The 14,160-nt window shown below is 39.6% G+C and overlaps 1 protein-coding gene across 2 annotated transcripts in view; it reads left to right on the top strand.

Annotated features, from left to right (window-relative positions):
• Cubn (Cubilin) overlaps positions 1 to 14,160 on the top strand; it is a 218,656-nt gene that overhangs the window by 92,444 nt on the left and 112,052 nt on the right. For both annotated transcript variants that reach the window (XM_087357091.1, XM_087357090.1), the window contains exons 36-40: positions 1,557 to 1,811; positions 4,496 to 4,603; positions 7,277 to 7,501; positions 10,868 to 11,049; positions 12,377 to 12,575. In XM_087357091.1, the coding sequence (XP_087213217.1) occupies positions 1,557 to 1,811; positions 4,496 to 4,603; positions 7,277 to 7,501; positions 10,868 to 11,049; positions 12,377 to 12,575 (969 nt within the window). The remainder of the gene's footprint in view (positions 1 to 1,556; positions 1,812 to 4,495; positions 4,604 to 7,276; positions 7,502 to 10,867; positions 11,050 to 12,376; positions 12,576 to 14,160) is intronic.

The raw sequence follows: 14,160 nt of genomic DNA on the forward strand, positions 1-14,160 counted from the left end.
TAAAAGTTGAAGGAGACTGGATTTTGTTGGCCCAGGGCAGGGTCCGGTGGAGGGCTTTGGTTAATTCGGTGATGAACCTTCGGGTTCCGTAAGCCATCTGGTTGGATGGGTCCACTATTTGGGAAGCCTGAGGGGAAGAGACCGCTGGGGAGACCTAGACGTAAATGGGAGGATAATGTCAGGCGGGATCTATGGGAAATAGGAGTTGAAGGAGACTGGATTTTGTTGGCCCAGGACAGGGTCCGGTGGAGGGCTTTGGTTAATTCGGTGATGAACCTTCTGGTTCCGTAAGCCATCTAGTTGGTTGGGTCCACTATTTGGGATGCCTTAGGGGAAGAGACCTCTGGGGAGACCTAGACGTAGATGGGAGGATAATGTCAGGCGGGATCTATGGGAGATAGGAGTTGAAGGAGACTGGATTTTGTTGACCCAGGACAGGGTCCGGTGGAGGGCTTTGGTTAATTCGGTGATGAACCTTCGAGTTCGGTAAGCCATCTAGTTAGTTAGTTATAATTTAAGATATTACATGCTTCTGCTCTATAAAGAATTTTAGTTTAGTCTTGTTACCATTTTCATAATTTTAGCACACACATGTTTGAACAAAATTTTATACATTGTCCAGGTCTTTCCAGTGGCAGATCCGTATCTGGAAGTCAGGTCATGTGGAATTTGGATAGCATGACCTGATAGTACTAACAGAACTCCAGTCCTCTCTTTTTCATGTTGACACATATGTGAAAGCACATATTTTAGACCTCTAGTGAATCTGCTTCCCTGGCCTGGTGCATATGAAGCTAAGAAACACTACGGAGTATAAGCTATGTGTGCATGCAGCTGATTTCAAGCTAAATAGGGCTGTTATTGAATGGAGAAGTGATTCCTTCAGTTTTAGTGTTCTGATGGCCCACTATTAGCTAGACCAGAGCCAGAGCATTCACCATTTTTGACATGTCACATTTCATCTGATGTGCTTTTACACTGAGTGGATTTCATCTTATTCTTGTTCTGTGTTCTACACAAACTAGACGTTAACAGTAGTTTTATATTTGTCAAATCCCTGTCACCATGTGTAATTTACAATCTTTACATATAATGACACTTCTGCTACTTCCACCTCAGAAGTTTATGTGGCTGGTGCTTACACATATACACACATTTCACAGTGGTACAATTATTAAAGCTGTGAACTCAGAGTGTCATGGCTGACATTGTTCATAATTGAAGTTTGTCAGTATATCTATGCTTATACAAAATCTCTGTGCACCAGGTCATATGCATGACACACTTAGATATTACATGCCTTTGAGCTAATATTCAGTCTGCATGCTACATTTTATTACTTGGACTGAAGGGAAGGCAATAACCAGGTGTCTGATAGTTGAGGGCCTCATGGCAGTGAAGATGTTGATATCTTCACCACTGTTAGAACATTGAACGTCTGTTGAGAGAGAAATTGTGCAGAGACGGTATTTATGGCCCAACTCCACGTGGCATTACTACCCGAGAGACTGACATTGACAATAACCAGTGTTTTTGTGTTGGTGCTACTGTTTCAGAGGATCGGGTGACTCTTACAATTACTGTAATGGATTTGAGCCTACACTGGTACCATGATTCACAAGAATGTCCATTTTATCGCATTGAAGTGCGGGATGGTGATAATGCAGGAGCACCACTCATAGGAACTTACTGTAGGTCCAGAGCTCCGCCACACCTTACCACTCAGGGTTCTGCCATGTTCGTGCAAGCCATGTCATTGTATGGTGGTCAGATAGGAACTTTCAGTGCCGTGTACTCGGTGCTGAGCTCTGGTAAGTTCCAGCACGTCAACTTACTCACCATTTTTAAAAATGGTAGTGTGTGTCTTGCATCTTACAGAATTATTTGTTGCCCAGAGAATTTCCCCTTTGTTCAACAGATAAATACTTTTCATAATATGTGAACTCTCTTCTTTAATTTTTAAGTGAACGGAGCTATACATTATCATGTATGAGGACTCACAATTAATAACCAAACATTCTGTAAAATGTAAGTGGTGGTTGTAATGGTTTGAGGCAGTTATATACACACATTCTGGAATCTCCGCCTTACCTGAAACATAACTAAAAACCATTTTCCAGAAGTCTGTAATGTACTGCAAGTATTAACTTTAAGTAAGTGTAGTGACCTTCAAAGTACTTGTCTTCTGACTTGACACACATTCAGAAGTCTTTGCTCTGCTGGAAATAATCTCCTTTCAGTACTATTGTACTGAATGTCATGTTTCAAAAATGAACTCTTTCAAGAAAATTTTTGGTCTTCAGAATATAAAAATTACACAAGAGTAAATGAGGTAAATACAGTGGATATTCTGACACTGGTAATTATTTTTTGTAATGAATTTCTTCTGTTTGGTCACAAGCATTTTTATTATACAAAATTCACTTGGCCAGCTGAAGATTTGATCTTCCTCCAAAAATGTGCATTGTAAAGGTTCCGAAACTTGAAGGTGTAATACTTGGTGTTGAAATGATTTGGATGTACGAGGCTCGTCCACAAAGTAAGTTTCCCTGAGGCCGTTTACAGAAACAAAACACAATTTCATGGAAATATTTATTGCAACAGATACAGCAAGTGTCCAGCTATTTTTCAACATATTCGCCACCGGAATTAAGACATTTGTCATACCGTGGGACCAACTTTTGAATACCTGTATCGTAGAAGTCTGCCGCCTGGGATTGGAACCACTGTGTGACAACCATCTCCGCCTCTCTGTCATTCTCAAAACGCTGACGCTGACCGGACAGGAATTTCTTGAGGTGTAGGAAAAGATGGAAATCACTGGGAGCGAGGTCCGGGCTGTAGGGTGAATGATTAAACACCTCCCAGCTGAACTCCTGCAGGAGACTTGCTGTCCGTCGAGCCGTGTGCGGCCTAGCGTTATCACTGACCGCACTTCACAGTCGGTGGGAGCTGGAATAAGAACCTCCATCTTCAACAGCTGCAACGATGCTACTGTGAGAACGTGGGAAGTGCCGTTAGTGCATGCGCCATGCTACGTCATTGCTCTATCACGTATGCACAGTCGCTTCGCTCAATATAAGGTTTGCTAGCTGTGGGACGAGTGGGAAACTTACTTTGTGGACGCGCCTCGTAATTGCACACTTTTGGTGTTTGTTTCCTAGATCTACTTGAAAACCAAAATCTCACTCTCATTTGTTTTTGGCGGTCAGTATTATTTAAGTCTTACTGTTACTTCTTCATAGATTCTCTTGTCACCAGATTCTGTTTACTACTGAAACTGTTTTAGTATAATTTGTTACAGACTTTCATGTTCACTGTTCCTCATTTTTCTTCTGAATGATACCTATTTCTCACAATTTCAATCACTTTTTCACACTTGGTCAGTCCTTAAAGTTTTGTAATTGTGGTATTTTTTCTCAAATGTAACTATTAACTTAATAGTGGTTCTCCATTCTATGAATTTATCACAAACAGAATACTGTATTGAACAGTACTTCCACCATTTTTACTGAAAAGGATGTAAATTTCACTGAAATTTGTCACTCTGCTCTAAATAAATCACCAGCTGTCTGTTTTATTAATTAAATGAGGATGTCCTCATTTATTTTACTTATATATTTATTTTATATATTTCTTCTTTTTGTAGAATATGTTTCACTTTTACATATTTGCAAGTGACCAGTGACATTTTGCACAATGAACAATTTTTATAAAATCTTACGTGCATAATTCATGTAAAATTTGGTAATATAATTTCTAATTAATATTGTGTAAATTATGAAACGAGTTATGGTATTGTCATTTCACTTGTTTTCTTGTGTAGTGGATCGGGAGATGAAACTCTGTGTACTCTGGATCTCAGCACAAAATAGAAGTAAACATTTGAAATTTAAAACTGTGCATATTTAGTACAGAAGCTTCCAACTGCATGTCTGAATGTTTTCATCTCTGAGATATAGCAACATATTGTAGCCCCATCATCATCATTTATTCTAAAAGTATATTTGGGGCTATCACAGCAGGGAGTGTAAGATGACTTTCGTCTGGGTTGTTGTGCTAATTAATCTGGCAGAAGTACAAGTTTACCAATTTTAAGGTTTGAGGTTTTCACAGCGGTAAGTCTGAAGATTGATGTCTTCTGGGTCATTGCGCCGCGTAGTCTGGTAGATGTCCACCAACGTTTCAGAGGTCACACTGCCTCCATCATCAGGGCCCTGATGATGGAGGCAGCATGACCTCTGAAACGTTGGTGGACATCTACCAGACTACGCAGCGCAATGACCCAGAAGACATCAATCTTCAAGTTTACCAATGTTTCAGAAGTGCTTGATACCTTCATCATCAAGGCCATCTGAAGTATCAGTAAACTTTAACCAGACTACACAACACAACAACCCACAAGAGAATAATCTTCATTCTGTCCTAAAGTCATTTAGCCTCACATCACTTAAGAAAAAACAATTATGGAATTAACATAAATTTGTTATTGTAGCATGTGGTGGTAATCTGTCATCTGAACATGGCTCATTTGCATCGCCTGGCTACCCGAATAGCTATCCCGTGGAGTCCGACTGTGAATGGTTCATTGGAACGTCACCAGGTGAGTGAATTCAGCTTCTAGAATTACAATAAATGAAACTTTGTTTGGACAGAGCAGCATTATGTGTAGGTGTTCAGAAAAGACAGGCACATTCTTCGTCTCCAAAACTCAGTTTTTGTGGAGACCTTCATGTGGTTGTATTTATTATGGAAAGTTAATATACAGTAAAACCTCTCTAACTTGGACACTTGCGGTTCCACGATAATGTGTCCTACTTACAGAGGTGTCCAGGATAGAGGGAAAGGGGAAAATCAGCCTTTCAAATTGTGGTGTAATGACAATGTGGTAATTGTGAAGTATTATGGAGCCCTTCCCAAAAAGGAAATTATTGATAAGAAAAATCAAAGGGGTAAATTAAATTTTCATAACTTTTGTTTTCACTAAATTAAACTTACATGGATAAGCTCAAAGAAGGGCACCAATACCTTACGTTTACCGACAATGTATTCTATTTTACATAATCTAACTACTGTAGGCTTGCTTGAATTAAGAATTAATGACAATAGTATTAATAATCTTTTGAACCCCACTCTCATGGTTGCACATTACACCCCAGCCTCAATGAAATTTTAAATGTTCAGAATGTATTTTTTTAATTGTACTTACAGCATTAGCTCAACATATGATATCACTTAATTCTTGTAAAAAAGTCTGTCACAATACACTGCTTTTTTGCTTTTATCTTGGAATTTGCCATCCTCTTTCTAATTTTCGCCGCAACCCGAATAAAGCTTCAACCATTGCTGGTTGATTATGAGCGAAAGCATACCGTTCTAATTCTTCCATGCATTGCAAAGCCCTCTGATGTGTAGGTGGTTCTTCGTACATAGATAACTCTTCTTCCTCTGAAGATTCTTTACACACATCGTCACTTGAAGTCATCACTTTGTCTAGCACATTATCGATTGTTCCAGCAACATCGTCGTGAACCTCTAGAATGTTGTCGAACGTTGAAAGAGCTTGGACATCAGGAATTTGGTTGCGATACTCCTCAGGAAGACAGTTTATTTCTTCATGAAAACTGTCTTCTTCCATCGCTTCCGCTTCATCCTCAATGGAATCTGCCATAAATCCTGCAAGTCGGAAACACTTTGCAATGGTTTGAGGAGAAACTTCTGCCCAGGCACCATGAATCCACCGAATGGCATCTAAGACTGTAACGCTTCTTGAAAATTCGGTCACGTCTTTGCACTTATCTGCAGCATTGATTAGTGAATGCATTAGTTGCTTCCTGTAGAGCAGTTTCACAGATTGAATAATGCCCTTATCTAGTGGCTGCACTTCGCTGGTCAGATTTGGCGGCAGAAATTGTATACTGACGTTTGAGAGATTTGAACTGACGTGGCTTGTAGTGTTGTCGACAAACAATAATATCTTCCGATTAGCCCGCTTCATTTTAAGGTTGACCTCGTTCAACCACTCAGAAAAAATTTTAGATGTCATCCAAGCCTTCTTGTTGTGACACCAAATTACGGGAAGGTCGTCCAATTTCACATTGTTCGTTTTGAAAGCTCTAGGACGTGCAGCATTTCCAATAACTAATGGCTTTAATTTCGCTCCTCGCGAATTGCAACATAGCAAAACAGTAATCCGTTCCTTAGATTTCTTCCCTCCTTTACATGTCTCTCTCATTTCTATTAAGGATCGCGTTGGAAGTTGACGGTAGAATAATCCAGTTTCATCCGCGTTGAAAATGTCCTCTTCTGCGTATCCCAACAAAAGGCTTGAAAGTTTGCGTTTCCAATCTTCAGCAGCTTGAAGATCAGCAGAAGCTGATTCGCCAGAAAGGACGTGCAGACTTATGTTATTTCGTTTACGGAAACGATCCAACCAGCCATTGCTCGCCGAGAAATCTTCGGTGTGGAGTCTAGTTGCAATTTCTCTAGCCTTCTCCTGTAAAAGTGTGCCACTAATGGGAATGTTCTTTGCACGACAACACCGGAAAAACTCTAACACTTTGTCATTTAGTTCATCATGAGGTGTTTTTCGTAGTCTTTTTCTGTCTGCATTACAATTCTTTTCCCACGCATCGGTAATTGCGGCTCTGTTGCTGTTGATGTTGGAAACAGTAGATTTTGAGATGCCGTATTTCTCTGCCAGCTTCCTGCAACTTTCTCCTATCTTCAGAAGATCCAAAACTTCTTTCTTCTTTTCCAGTGTTAATTCCGCCAATTTTCGTTTCCCCATCGCAAAAAGAAAAATCCAATTTCTGTTAACACTGTTGCAAGCTAACTCAGCTGCAAGCACAGTACTGACAAAGTTAGAACTGTACCAGCAATACTACTGTAGTCCAGTGAAGGGTTCAACAAAAAAATAAATATACACTTTCACTGCATTCCAATGATGGGTTCAAAGTCTCACACCCTCAATTATAAGCTAATCCTCAGGTAGAAGGCATTCATCAGTCAGAAATTCAAAATAACAAAATACTAACTGTAAATGTTTCCCATAAAAGCATTGAAGCTAAGTGCATGAACCTGTCCAACTTGCAACAAAAGGGGTGTTCAAGTTCCAGGATAGAGGGGTGTCCAAGATATAGAGTGTTGTGGACATGTAAAATTATAGGATATTCGCCGGTTCCAATTAAAAGTGTCCAATATAGAGGGGTGTCCAGGATATAGGGTGTCCAACTAGAGGGGTTTTACTGTATATGCAACATTTCTCTTACCGCAGGTAACCGAGTGCTTGTGAGCTTCAGCCTATTTGAACTGGAGACAAGTGAATTTTGCAATGATGACTACATAGAACTGCGAAGAGAGAGTGCAGTAGGGACACTGATTGGTGTGTACTGCGGAACTGACATACCCAGCAACATCACCGCGTCTCATAGTATCTGGGTCAGGTTCCAGAGCAGTGGGACGGGAACTGCTCGTGGATTCATAGCCGACTACAGCATGTGTGAGTTTTGCATTATTTTCCGTAATTGCAGGCAAGGTCTAGTTGACACACGTCCGTGATGACTGAAGTAGTGATAGCTTATAAAAGAAGGTTTCTGATCAAAAAGATTGAAATTGAATTTATGCATCAAAAAATCGCACTTCACAGGAATGTGGCTGCATGGTACTGCATGTCTTCAGCTCTATTATCTTTTTACAGTTGTAAGTGGTCAGAGTATTTTAGTGCATGTCAGTATAATAATGTCTGACAATACAAGAGTAATATCTGTGCATTCAAATTTTGAATTTTATGAGAATATCAGATTTAAATTTCTCAGTTGATGCAGGTATTTTTGAGTGCATTCATCATTTTTAAGGGGATTAAAATTCTGTCAGTAGTGATGATCATCCTAATGGAAACACATGATTCAGTGTGAAACAACAGAAAATTGACACAAAATCTGAATTTGGTCCAAGTAAAATGGTTGGTCTAGAAATGATATTTGGGAAGAAACTGTTCATATGTAGGATTTGAGGTTCTCACGGCGGTAAGTCTGAAGATGGTTGTCTTCTGGGTTGTTGCGCCATGTAGTCTGGTAGAAGTTTACAGACGTTTCAGAGGTCCTTACTGCCTACATCATTGTCCTGTTGGTGACATCACAATTCTAGGAGACTGATAGCAATTTTGCTATTCATTGAAAATGTACGAGGTGCGATCGAAAGGTTTCCAGACTGCGCGTATAAAAACCCGTACACTTATCTCAGGTATTAAATTCATCCATCACCCTCGAAGTAGTTCCCCTGGGAGTGAACACAACGATCCCAGCTCCGCTGCCAAGCCTGGAAGCATCCCTGGAAATCTTTCTTTGTCAGCCTGTCAAGCACCATCTGCGATTCTGCCTGAATCTCTTCTATCGTCTCAAATCTCATTCCCTTTAGCTGAATTTTCATCTTTGGGAAGAGGAAGAAGTCACACGGAGCTTAGAAAGGAAGTTGGGGTCGGTTCTTGCAAGATCTTTGAGCTCCTGACAAACCAGAAGTCCATTCTGCTTCTGGTCCTCAGACAGGAGCCTTGGCGTCGCATGTGGAGTTCTTCCTTTAGAATCAGCTGACAGGTCCCATAGCCTATCCCAACAATGTCGCACAAGTCGTTGATGGTACGACGTCGATCTTCGTGAATGGCCTGCCGAATCTTCGTAACATTTTCGGGCGTTGTGCTCGAAGATGGTCGTCCAGAACGCTCGTCATCATCGACAGAGGTTCGGCCATTTTTAAAACGTGAATGCCACACAGAAGTTTGTGCACGACCCATTGCGGACTCCCCAAATGCTTGCTTTAGCATTTCATAGGTTTCCGTAGCCGTTTTGGCGAGTCTTTGGCAAAATTTGATGCACACGCCATTCCGAAATCGCAGGAGGGTCGGTGTAATGCACTACCAAAACGCCCGTAACTAAGAAACAAATGCTAATTCGATGATGCCGGCTGGCACACTGATTCACTATGAATGTAGGCCGCACCCCCTAGCGGCAGAAGCTTGTACTACATCCGGTTCGCTATCTATTGACACAGTCTTGAAACTTTCCGATCGCACCTTGTACTTATAAATTGAGAGTTTTGTGGATTTGTAGGGTGATGATACTCATTTAGCTGTTGCCTTGGAATAAAACAAAATGGCAAGACATGTTTTATAATCTATGTATGTGTTCAGAGCCATGGTGCAAAAAAAAGGTGTCTCATTATACACTATGTAGGCGCTTGAGGAGAATGGAGGTAGAGCTGTGTTATTTGTATTCTGAACTGTTTTTGATTATGTTTTCTGAGTAATGAATTTGTGTATGGATATTTGAACTTTTCACTTCCTCGTACTATAATTTGTGACACAAAGGAAAATTATGTGTTGCATCCCTGATCCATTTAAATCATAAGGTAGTATATTTGAGTCATATTGTGAATTAGGTTAATATTTTAATATTTTCCGTCAAATCACAATTTTAATAAGATAATAAAATATAAAATATTTAAAATATCATTTCACGTTCCGCATCGAATGATCGATTTACAAATTGGAACGTCTCTTATGACATGTTTCGGTTATATTTAACCGTCCTCAGGTATAAATTAGATTGGTAAATTTAAAACTCGAATTACAATCATTTACAATGTTATGCAGTTTATTGAAATGTTCTTATCAGATTACTCTTATATATTAGAACGAAGGTATTGTTTTTTATATGGCGTAGTTCATCTGATGTTCAATATTAGTCTGTAAAGCAATGGTTTAAATAAATAAAACATTAATAAATATGGAGTAATATAGAAAATAAAATGATGGAAGTAAATAAATAGTAGAATGTATAAGTAAAATAAAATAAAATTAATTTAATTTAATTTAATAAAACATACCATCATTTTGTTTTCTATATTACTCCATATTTATTAATGTTTTATTTATTTAAACCATTGCTTTACAGACTAATATTGAACATCAGATGAACTACGCCATATAAAAAACAATACCTTCGTTCTAATATATAAGAGTAATCTGATAAGAACATTTCAATAAACTGCATAACATTGTAAATGATTGTAATTCGAGTTTTAAATTTACCAATCTAATTTATACCTGAGGACGGTTAAATATAACCGAAACATGTCGTAAGAGACGTTTCAATTTGTAAATCGATCATTCGATGCGGAACGTGAAATGATATTTTAAATATTTTATATTTTATTATCTTATTAAAATTGTGATTTGACGGAAAATATTAAGATATTAACCATTTAAATCACTTTGAATGCCTGAGACTCTAGTTGACGGTACATGGAACAGAGCCTTTCTATAGAAGCTAATAGTCTCTTGGCCCCTTTTTGTATGGAAATCAAAAGTTCATTACTGTGTTCACAGGATCCTGTCATTAATCCCTATTCTGATGTAAATTGTTCCATTCCACACCTTCCTACCCATTTTTTAACACGTCTTATTATTGTTCTCCCATCTATGTCAAGGTCTTTGAAGTGGTTTCTTCCCTTCAGGTTTTTCAACCAAAACTATATATGCATTACCTATTGTTTTCACATACAGTTACAGAACCTTGAATGTTGAGCTTATCGAGAAGTCAGTGTTTCTTTAATAAATTGTTCCGTCGCCATATCCTTGTCAACCACATGTTACACATTCACAGGTTTGAAGCAGAGACTTTGTAGTACCAGAGACCCCACAGAATTCCTGTGTCAACTGACGATAATGGACTCTACAGTATGCTTGCACAGTTTGTTTCTAAATTCATAATGAATCATTCATTTAAACTGAAGCCTCTGTAAGCCTGAGGTTCCCAGTAGCTATAAGGTAAGCTTGCCTGCTAATGGGATTGTGGGTGTATGTTCACAGTACACGGCAATGACCTGAGTGGCCCGTCAGGACAGGTGGCATCACCACTATATCCACGCTCCTACATGCATGATGATACATTCTTCTGGAGAATCATGGTGGATTTCGGCCAAGTAGTTGCCATCACTTTCAGAGAATTCTTCATTGATACCTACTTTTCAGGTTGTGACTCCTATCTTGCTGTGAGTAATGAAATCAACAAATTAATTTTCCTTGACATATTTGTGGTTAAGAGAGTTGCTGCTAATGATGGGCTTTTCCACTGGGAGTTTAAATTTAAACAATTGATAGTATTATGTTGCATGTGTTTTAAATTTACAGTGTTTAAGATGTACAGTATGAGTCAATTTATCGACCATGACCACTAACACTGCATGTCCTTGCCTGGTGTGGGAGAGGTCATGTTTACGTCCGACATAATGACAACCAAGGAATGTATTTGTATTTAAAGAACTTCAAAATGGTTGTTATGCGTTTTATACCATACTTACACAGACTGTACTCTCTGGTCTAACTGGTGTTCATGTGGTTAAACTTCGTCCTTGTGTCAGAGTGTACACGCACAGTATTTTAGTCATGCGCCTTGCGCTAGAACTCCATTAAACCATTAATCCCAGTGTTAAAGTCTGGCTGGCATCTATATAGTAGGAGATTTAAGTCTCCTGATCACATATGACAAAGGTTAAAGAAGGAAATGCATAAACATGTGACAATGCAAAGGCTTTCATTGTAGAAGATACCCCTCTGAAACAGAAAAGGCATTGGCACGTGCAGACCATATTCCTCTTGCTGATGTCGTAAGCTTACAACAAGCATCGAGACTATTCCTACCATTTCATTGCATTGAATTATACTCAGTTTGCATCTTCAATTTTTTTGTAATTCAATCTTGAGTTGGATTTCACATCTGTGAGCAAATACTTTACATGAATGAGATTTTAATGTTGCATGGCAGTTAAACTTTAGATTGTGATATTTTGCATTTCATTGCCCATTGTAGTCTTGTAGGTGGTTACCAGTGATTTAGAGGAACCATCTTTATGGTTGAAAACTACAATTAAAATTTCTAACACTTTGTGATGCGCAGTTTTTCTGTTTTCTTTGATCCCTCGCATAAGTTTCTGAATTGCTAGAGACTTCCACACTCGCAGCACACTAAATATTGTCGAAGAGTCGTGGCAGCGCACAACCCCATTTTGTATATTGTGTCAGAACAGAATGTAGGACTTGAGGTTTTCACAGTGGTGAGTCTGAAGATGACTGCCTTCAGGGTTGTTGCACCATGTAGCCTGGTAGAAGTTTACCGACATTTCAGAGGTCCTTGCTGCCTCCATCATCGATAAACTTCTACCAGACTACACGGCAATACAAAACAGAAGAAAACCGTCTTCTGTCAGAACAGAAATTTAAATCGGCCAACAACCATTTTATATACACAGATTCAGTGATTTATATTTTGAAGCCAGGTTTGTGCCCTTTATGATGCTGTAATACTGTGGTATGTTGCAGGTTTACGATGGTTTTGATGTGACTGCCCCAGTGCTATTCAAAGGCTGTAATGGTGATTTGCCAGATCCCATGATCTCGAGTTCTAACGTTGTATACATTGGTTTTGTCTCGCATCCTTCCCATCTTGGCTCAAAATTTCTACTGGAGTGGCTGCAGGTGAACAGGCAGATTTCCAGTGTTACTGTACAGCCACCTACAAGTAAGTACCAGGAAATTTCACATTGTACGAGGCGCGTCCCAAAAGTAAGTTTCCCACTCGTCCCACAGCTAGCAAACCTTATATTGCGCGAAGCGACTGTGCGTACGTGATAGAGCAATGACGTAGCATGGCGCATGCACTAACGGTACTTCCCGCGTTCTCACAGTAGCATCGTTGCAGCTGTTGAAGATGGAGGTTCTTATTCCAGCTCCCGCCGACTGTGAAGTGTGGTCAGTGATAACGCTAGGCCGCACACGGCTCGACGGACAGCAAGTCTCCTGCAGGAGTTCAGCTGGGAGGTGTTTAATCATTCACTCTACAGCCCGGACCTCGCTCCCAGTGATTTCCATCTTTTCCTACACCTCAAGAAATTCCTGTCCGGTCAGCGTCAGCGTTTTGAGAATGACAGAGAGGCGGAGATGGTTGTCACACAGTTGTTCCAATCCCAGGCGGCAGACTTCTACGACACAGGTATTCAAAAGTTGGTCCCACGGTATGACAAATGTCTCAATTCCGGTGGCGAATATGTTGAAAAATAGCTGGACACTTGCTGTATCTGTTGCAATAAATATTTCCATGAAATTGTGTTTTGTTTCTGTAAACGGCCCCAGGGAAACTTACTTTTGGGACGCGCCTCGTACTTCTTCTCAGTACAGCCATAAAACCTCCGTGTTAAATACAGTCGTGTGTGCACCAAGGAGAATATGGTGCATGTGTTGCAACCTCAATACAAGAAATGCCCAAATAGAACATTTTAAACAGGTTAGTTAATTCCATATGCATTATTAATTTTAGGATTCTCAAGAATTAGGTCTTGTGCATATTAATGTGTTTCAGGGGATGTCAACGTATAAATTATGTATGTCGGTATACAGTGGTTCAACAGTTATTGCCGTTAAATTGAAGAATAGCACATGGCACTCGATAACTGTGTTGTTTCCATTGTCACAGTTAATTGCCCTAACAGAAGTTGCTCATCTTCAAAGCTGTCTCATCATACAAAATGTCATGACCCTGCATTAGCACTTTGCCCATTCCAATTAAAACATTAGTGCATGGTATTACCAACCCAATTTCTTCTAATTATTTAAAACTTTTATTGGCAGGTGGCCAAACGCCCAGCTATGCTTGAAATGCCACTAGCCGATCCACCAGCCTCAGATCTCATACTGTTTTATTTCCTTTGCATTCTGTGATATGTATTCATATCAAAGAAGAGGCTTTCAGATATTACTCGAGTTTCCCATGGTAGGTTAATAGCCTTCCGATGAGTAGTCCAGTGATGGGGCTGCCATCTTTCAGTTGCTGGACCGGTATTTGATATTAGCATTTCCTCCTTACCACGTACCAAGGCTTGGTCACCAGAGCCTGTTTAGTAGGAACAGGGTATACCACAGAAAGGTGAGATTGGCATTTGGGTAGGAGAGGCATCCTACGCCTTAAAGAAAAATCACAGCATCTCAGAGGCGAAGTTTTTAAGGACAACCAAATACACATGGAGAGATCATAAATGAAATGAAAACATCCACAAAAAACTTCAAACAGAACCAGTAGTAGAAAAAATTCAGATACAGAGGGAATTGGA

Source organism: Zootermopsis nevadensis, unplaced genomic scaffold (assembly GCF_977971745.1).
Source record: "Zootermopsis nevadensis isolate Lab colony 2312 unplaced genomic scaffold, Znev_1.0 Znev_ptg000028l, whole genome shotgun sequence".
Classification (NCBI taxonomy): domain Eukaryota; kingdom Metazoa; phylum Arthropoda; class Insecta; order Blattodea; family Termopsidae; genus Zootermopsis; species Zootermopsis nevadensis.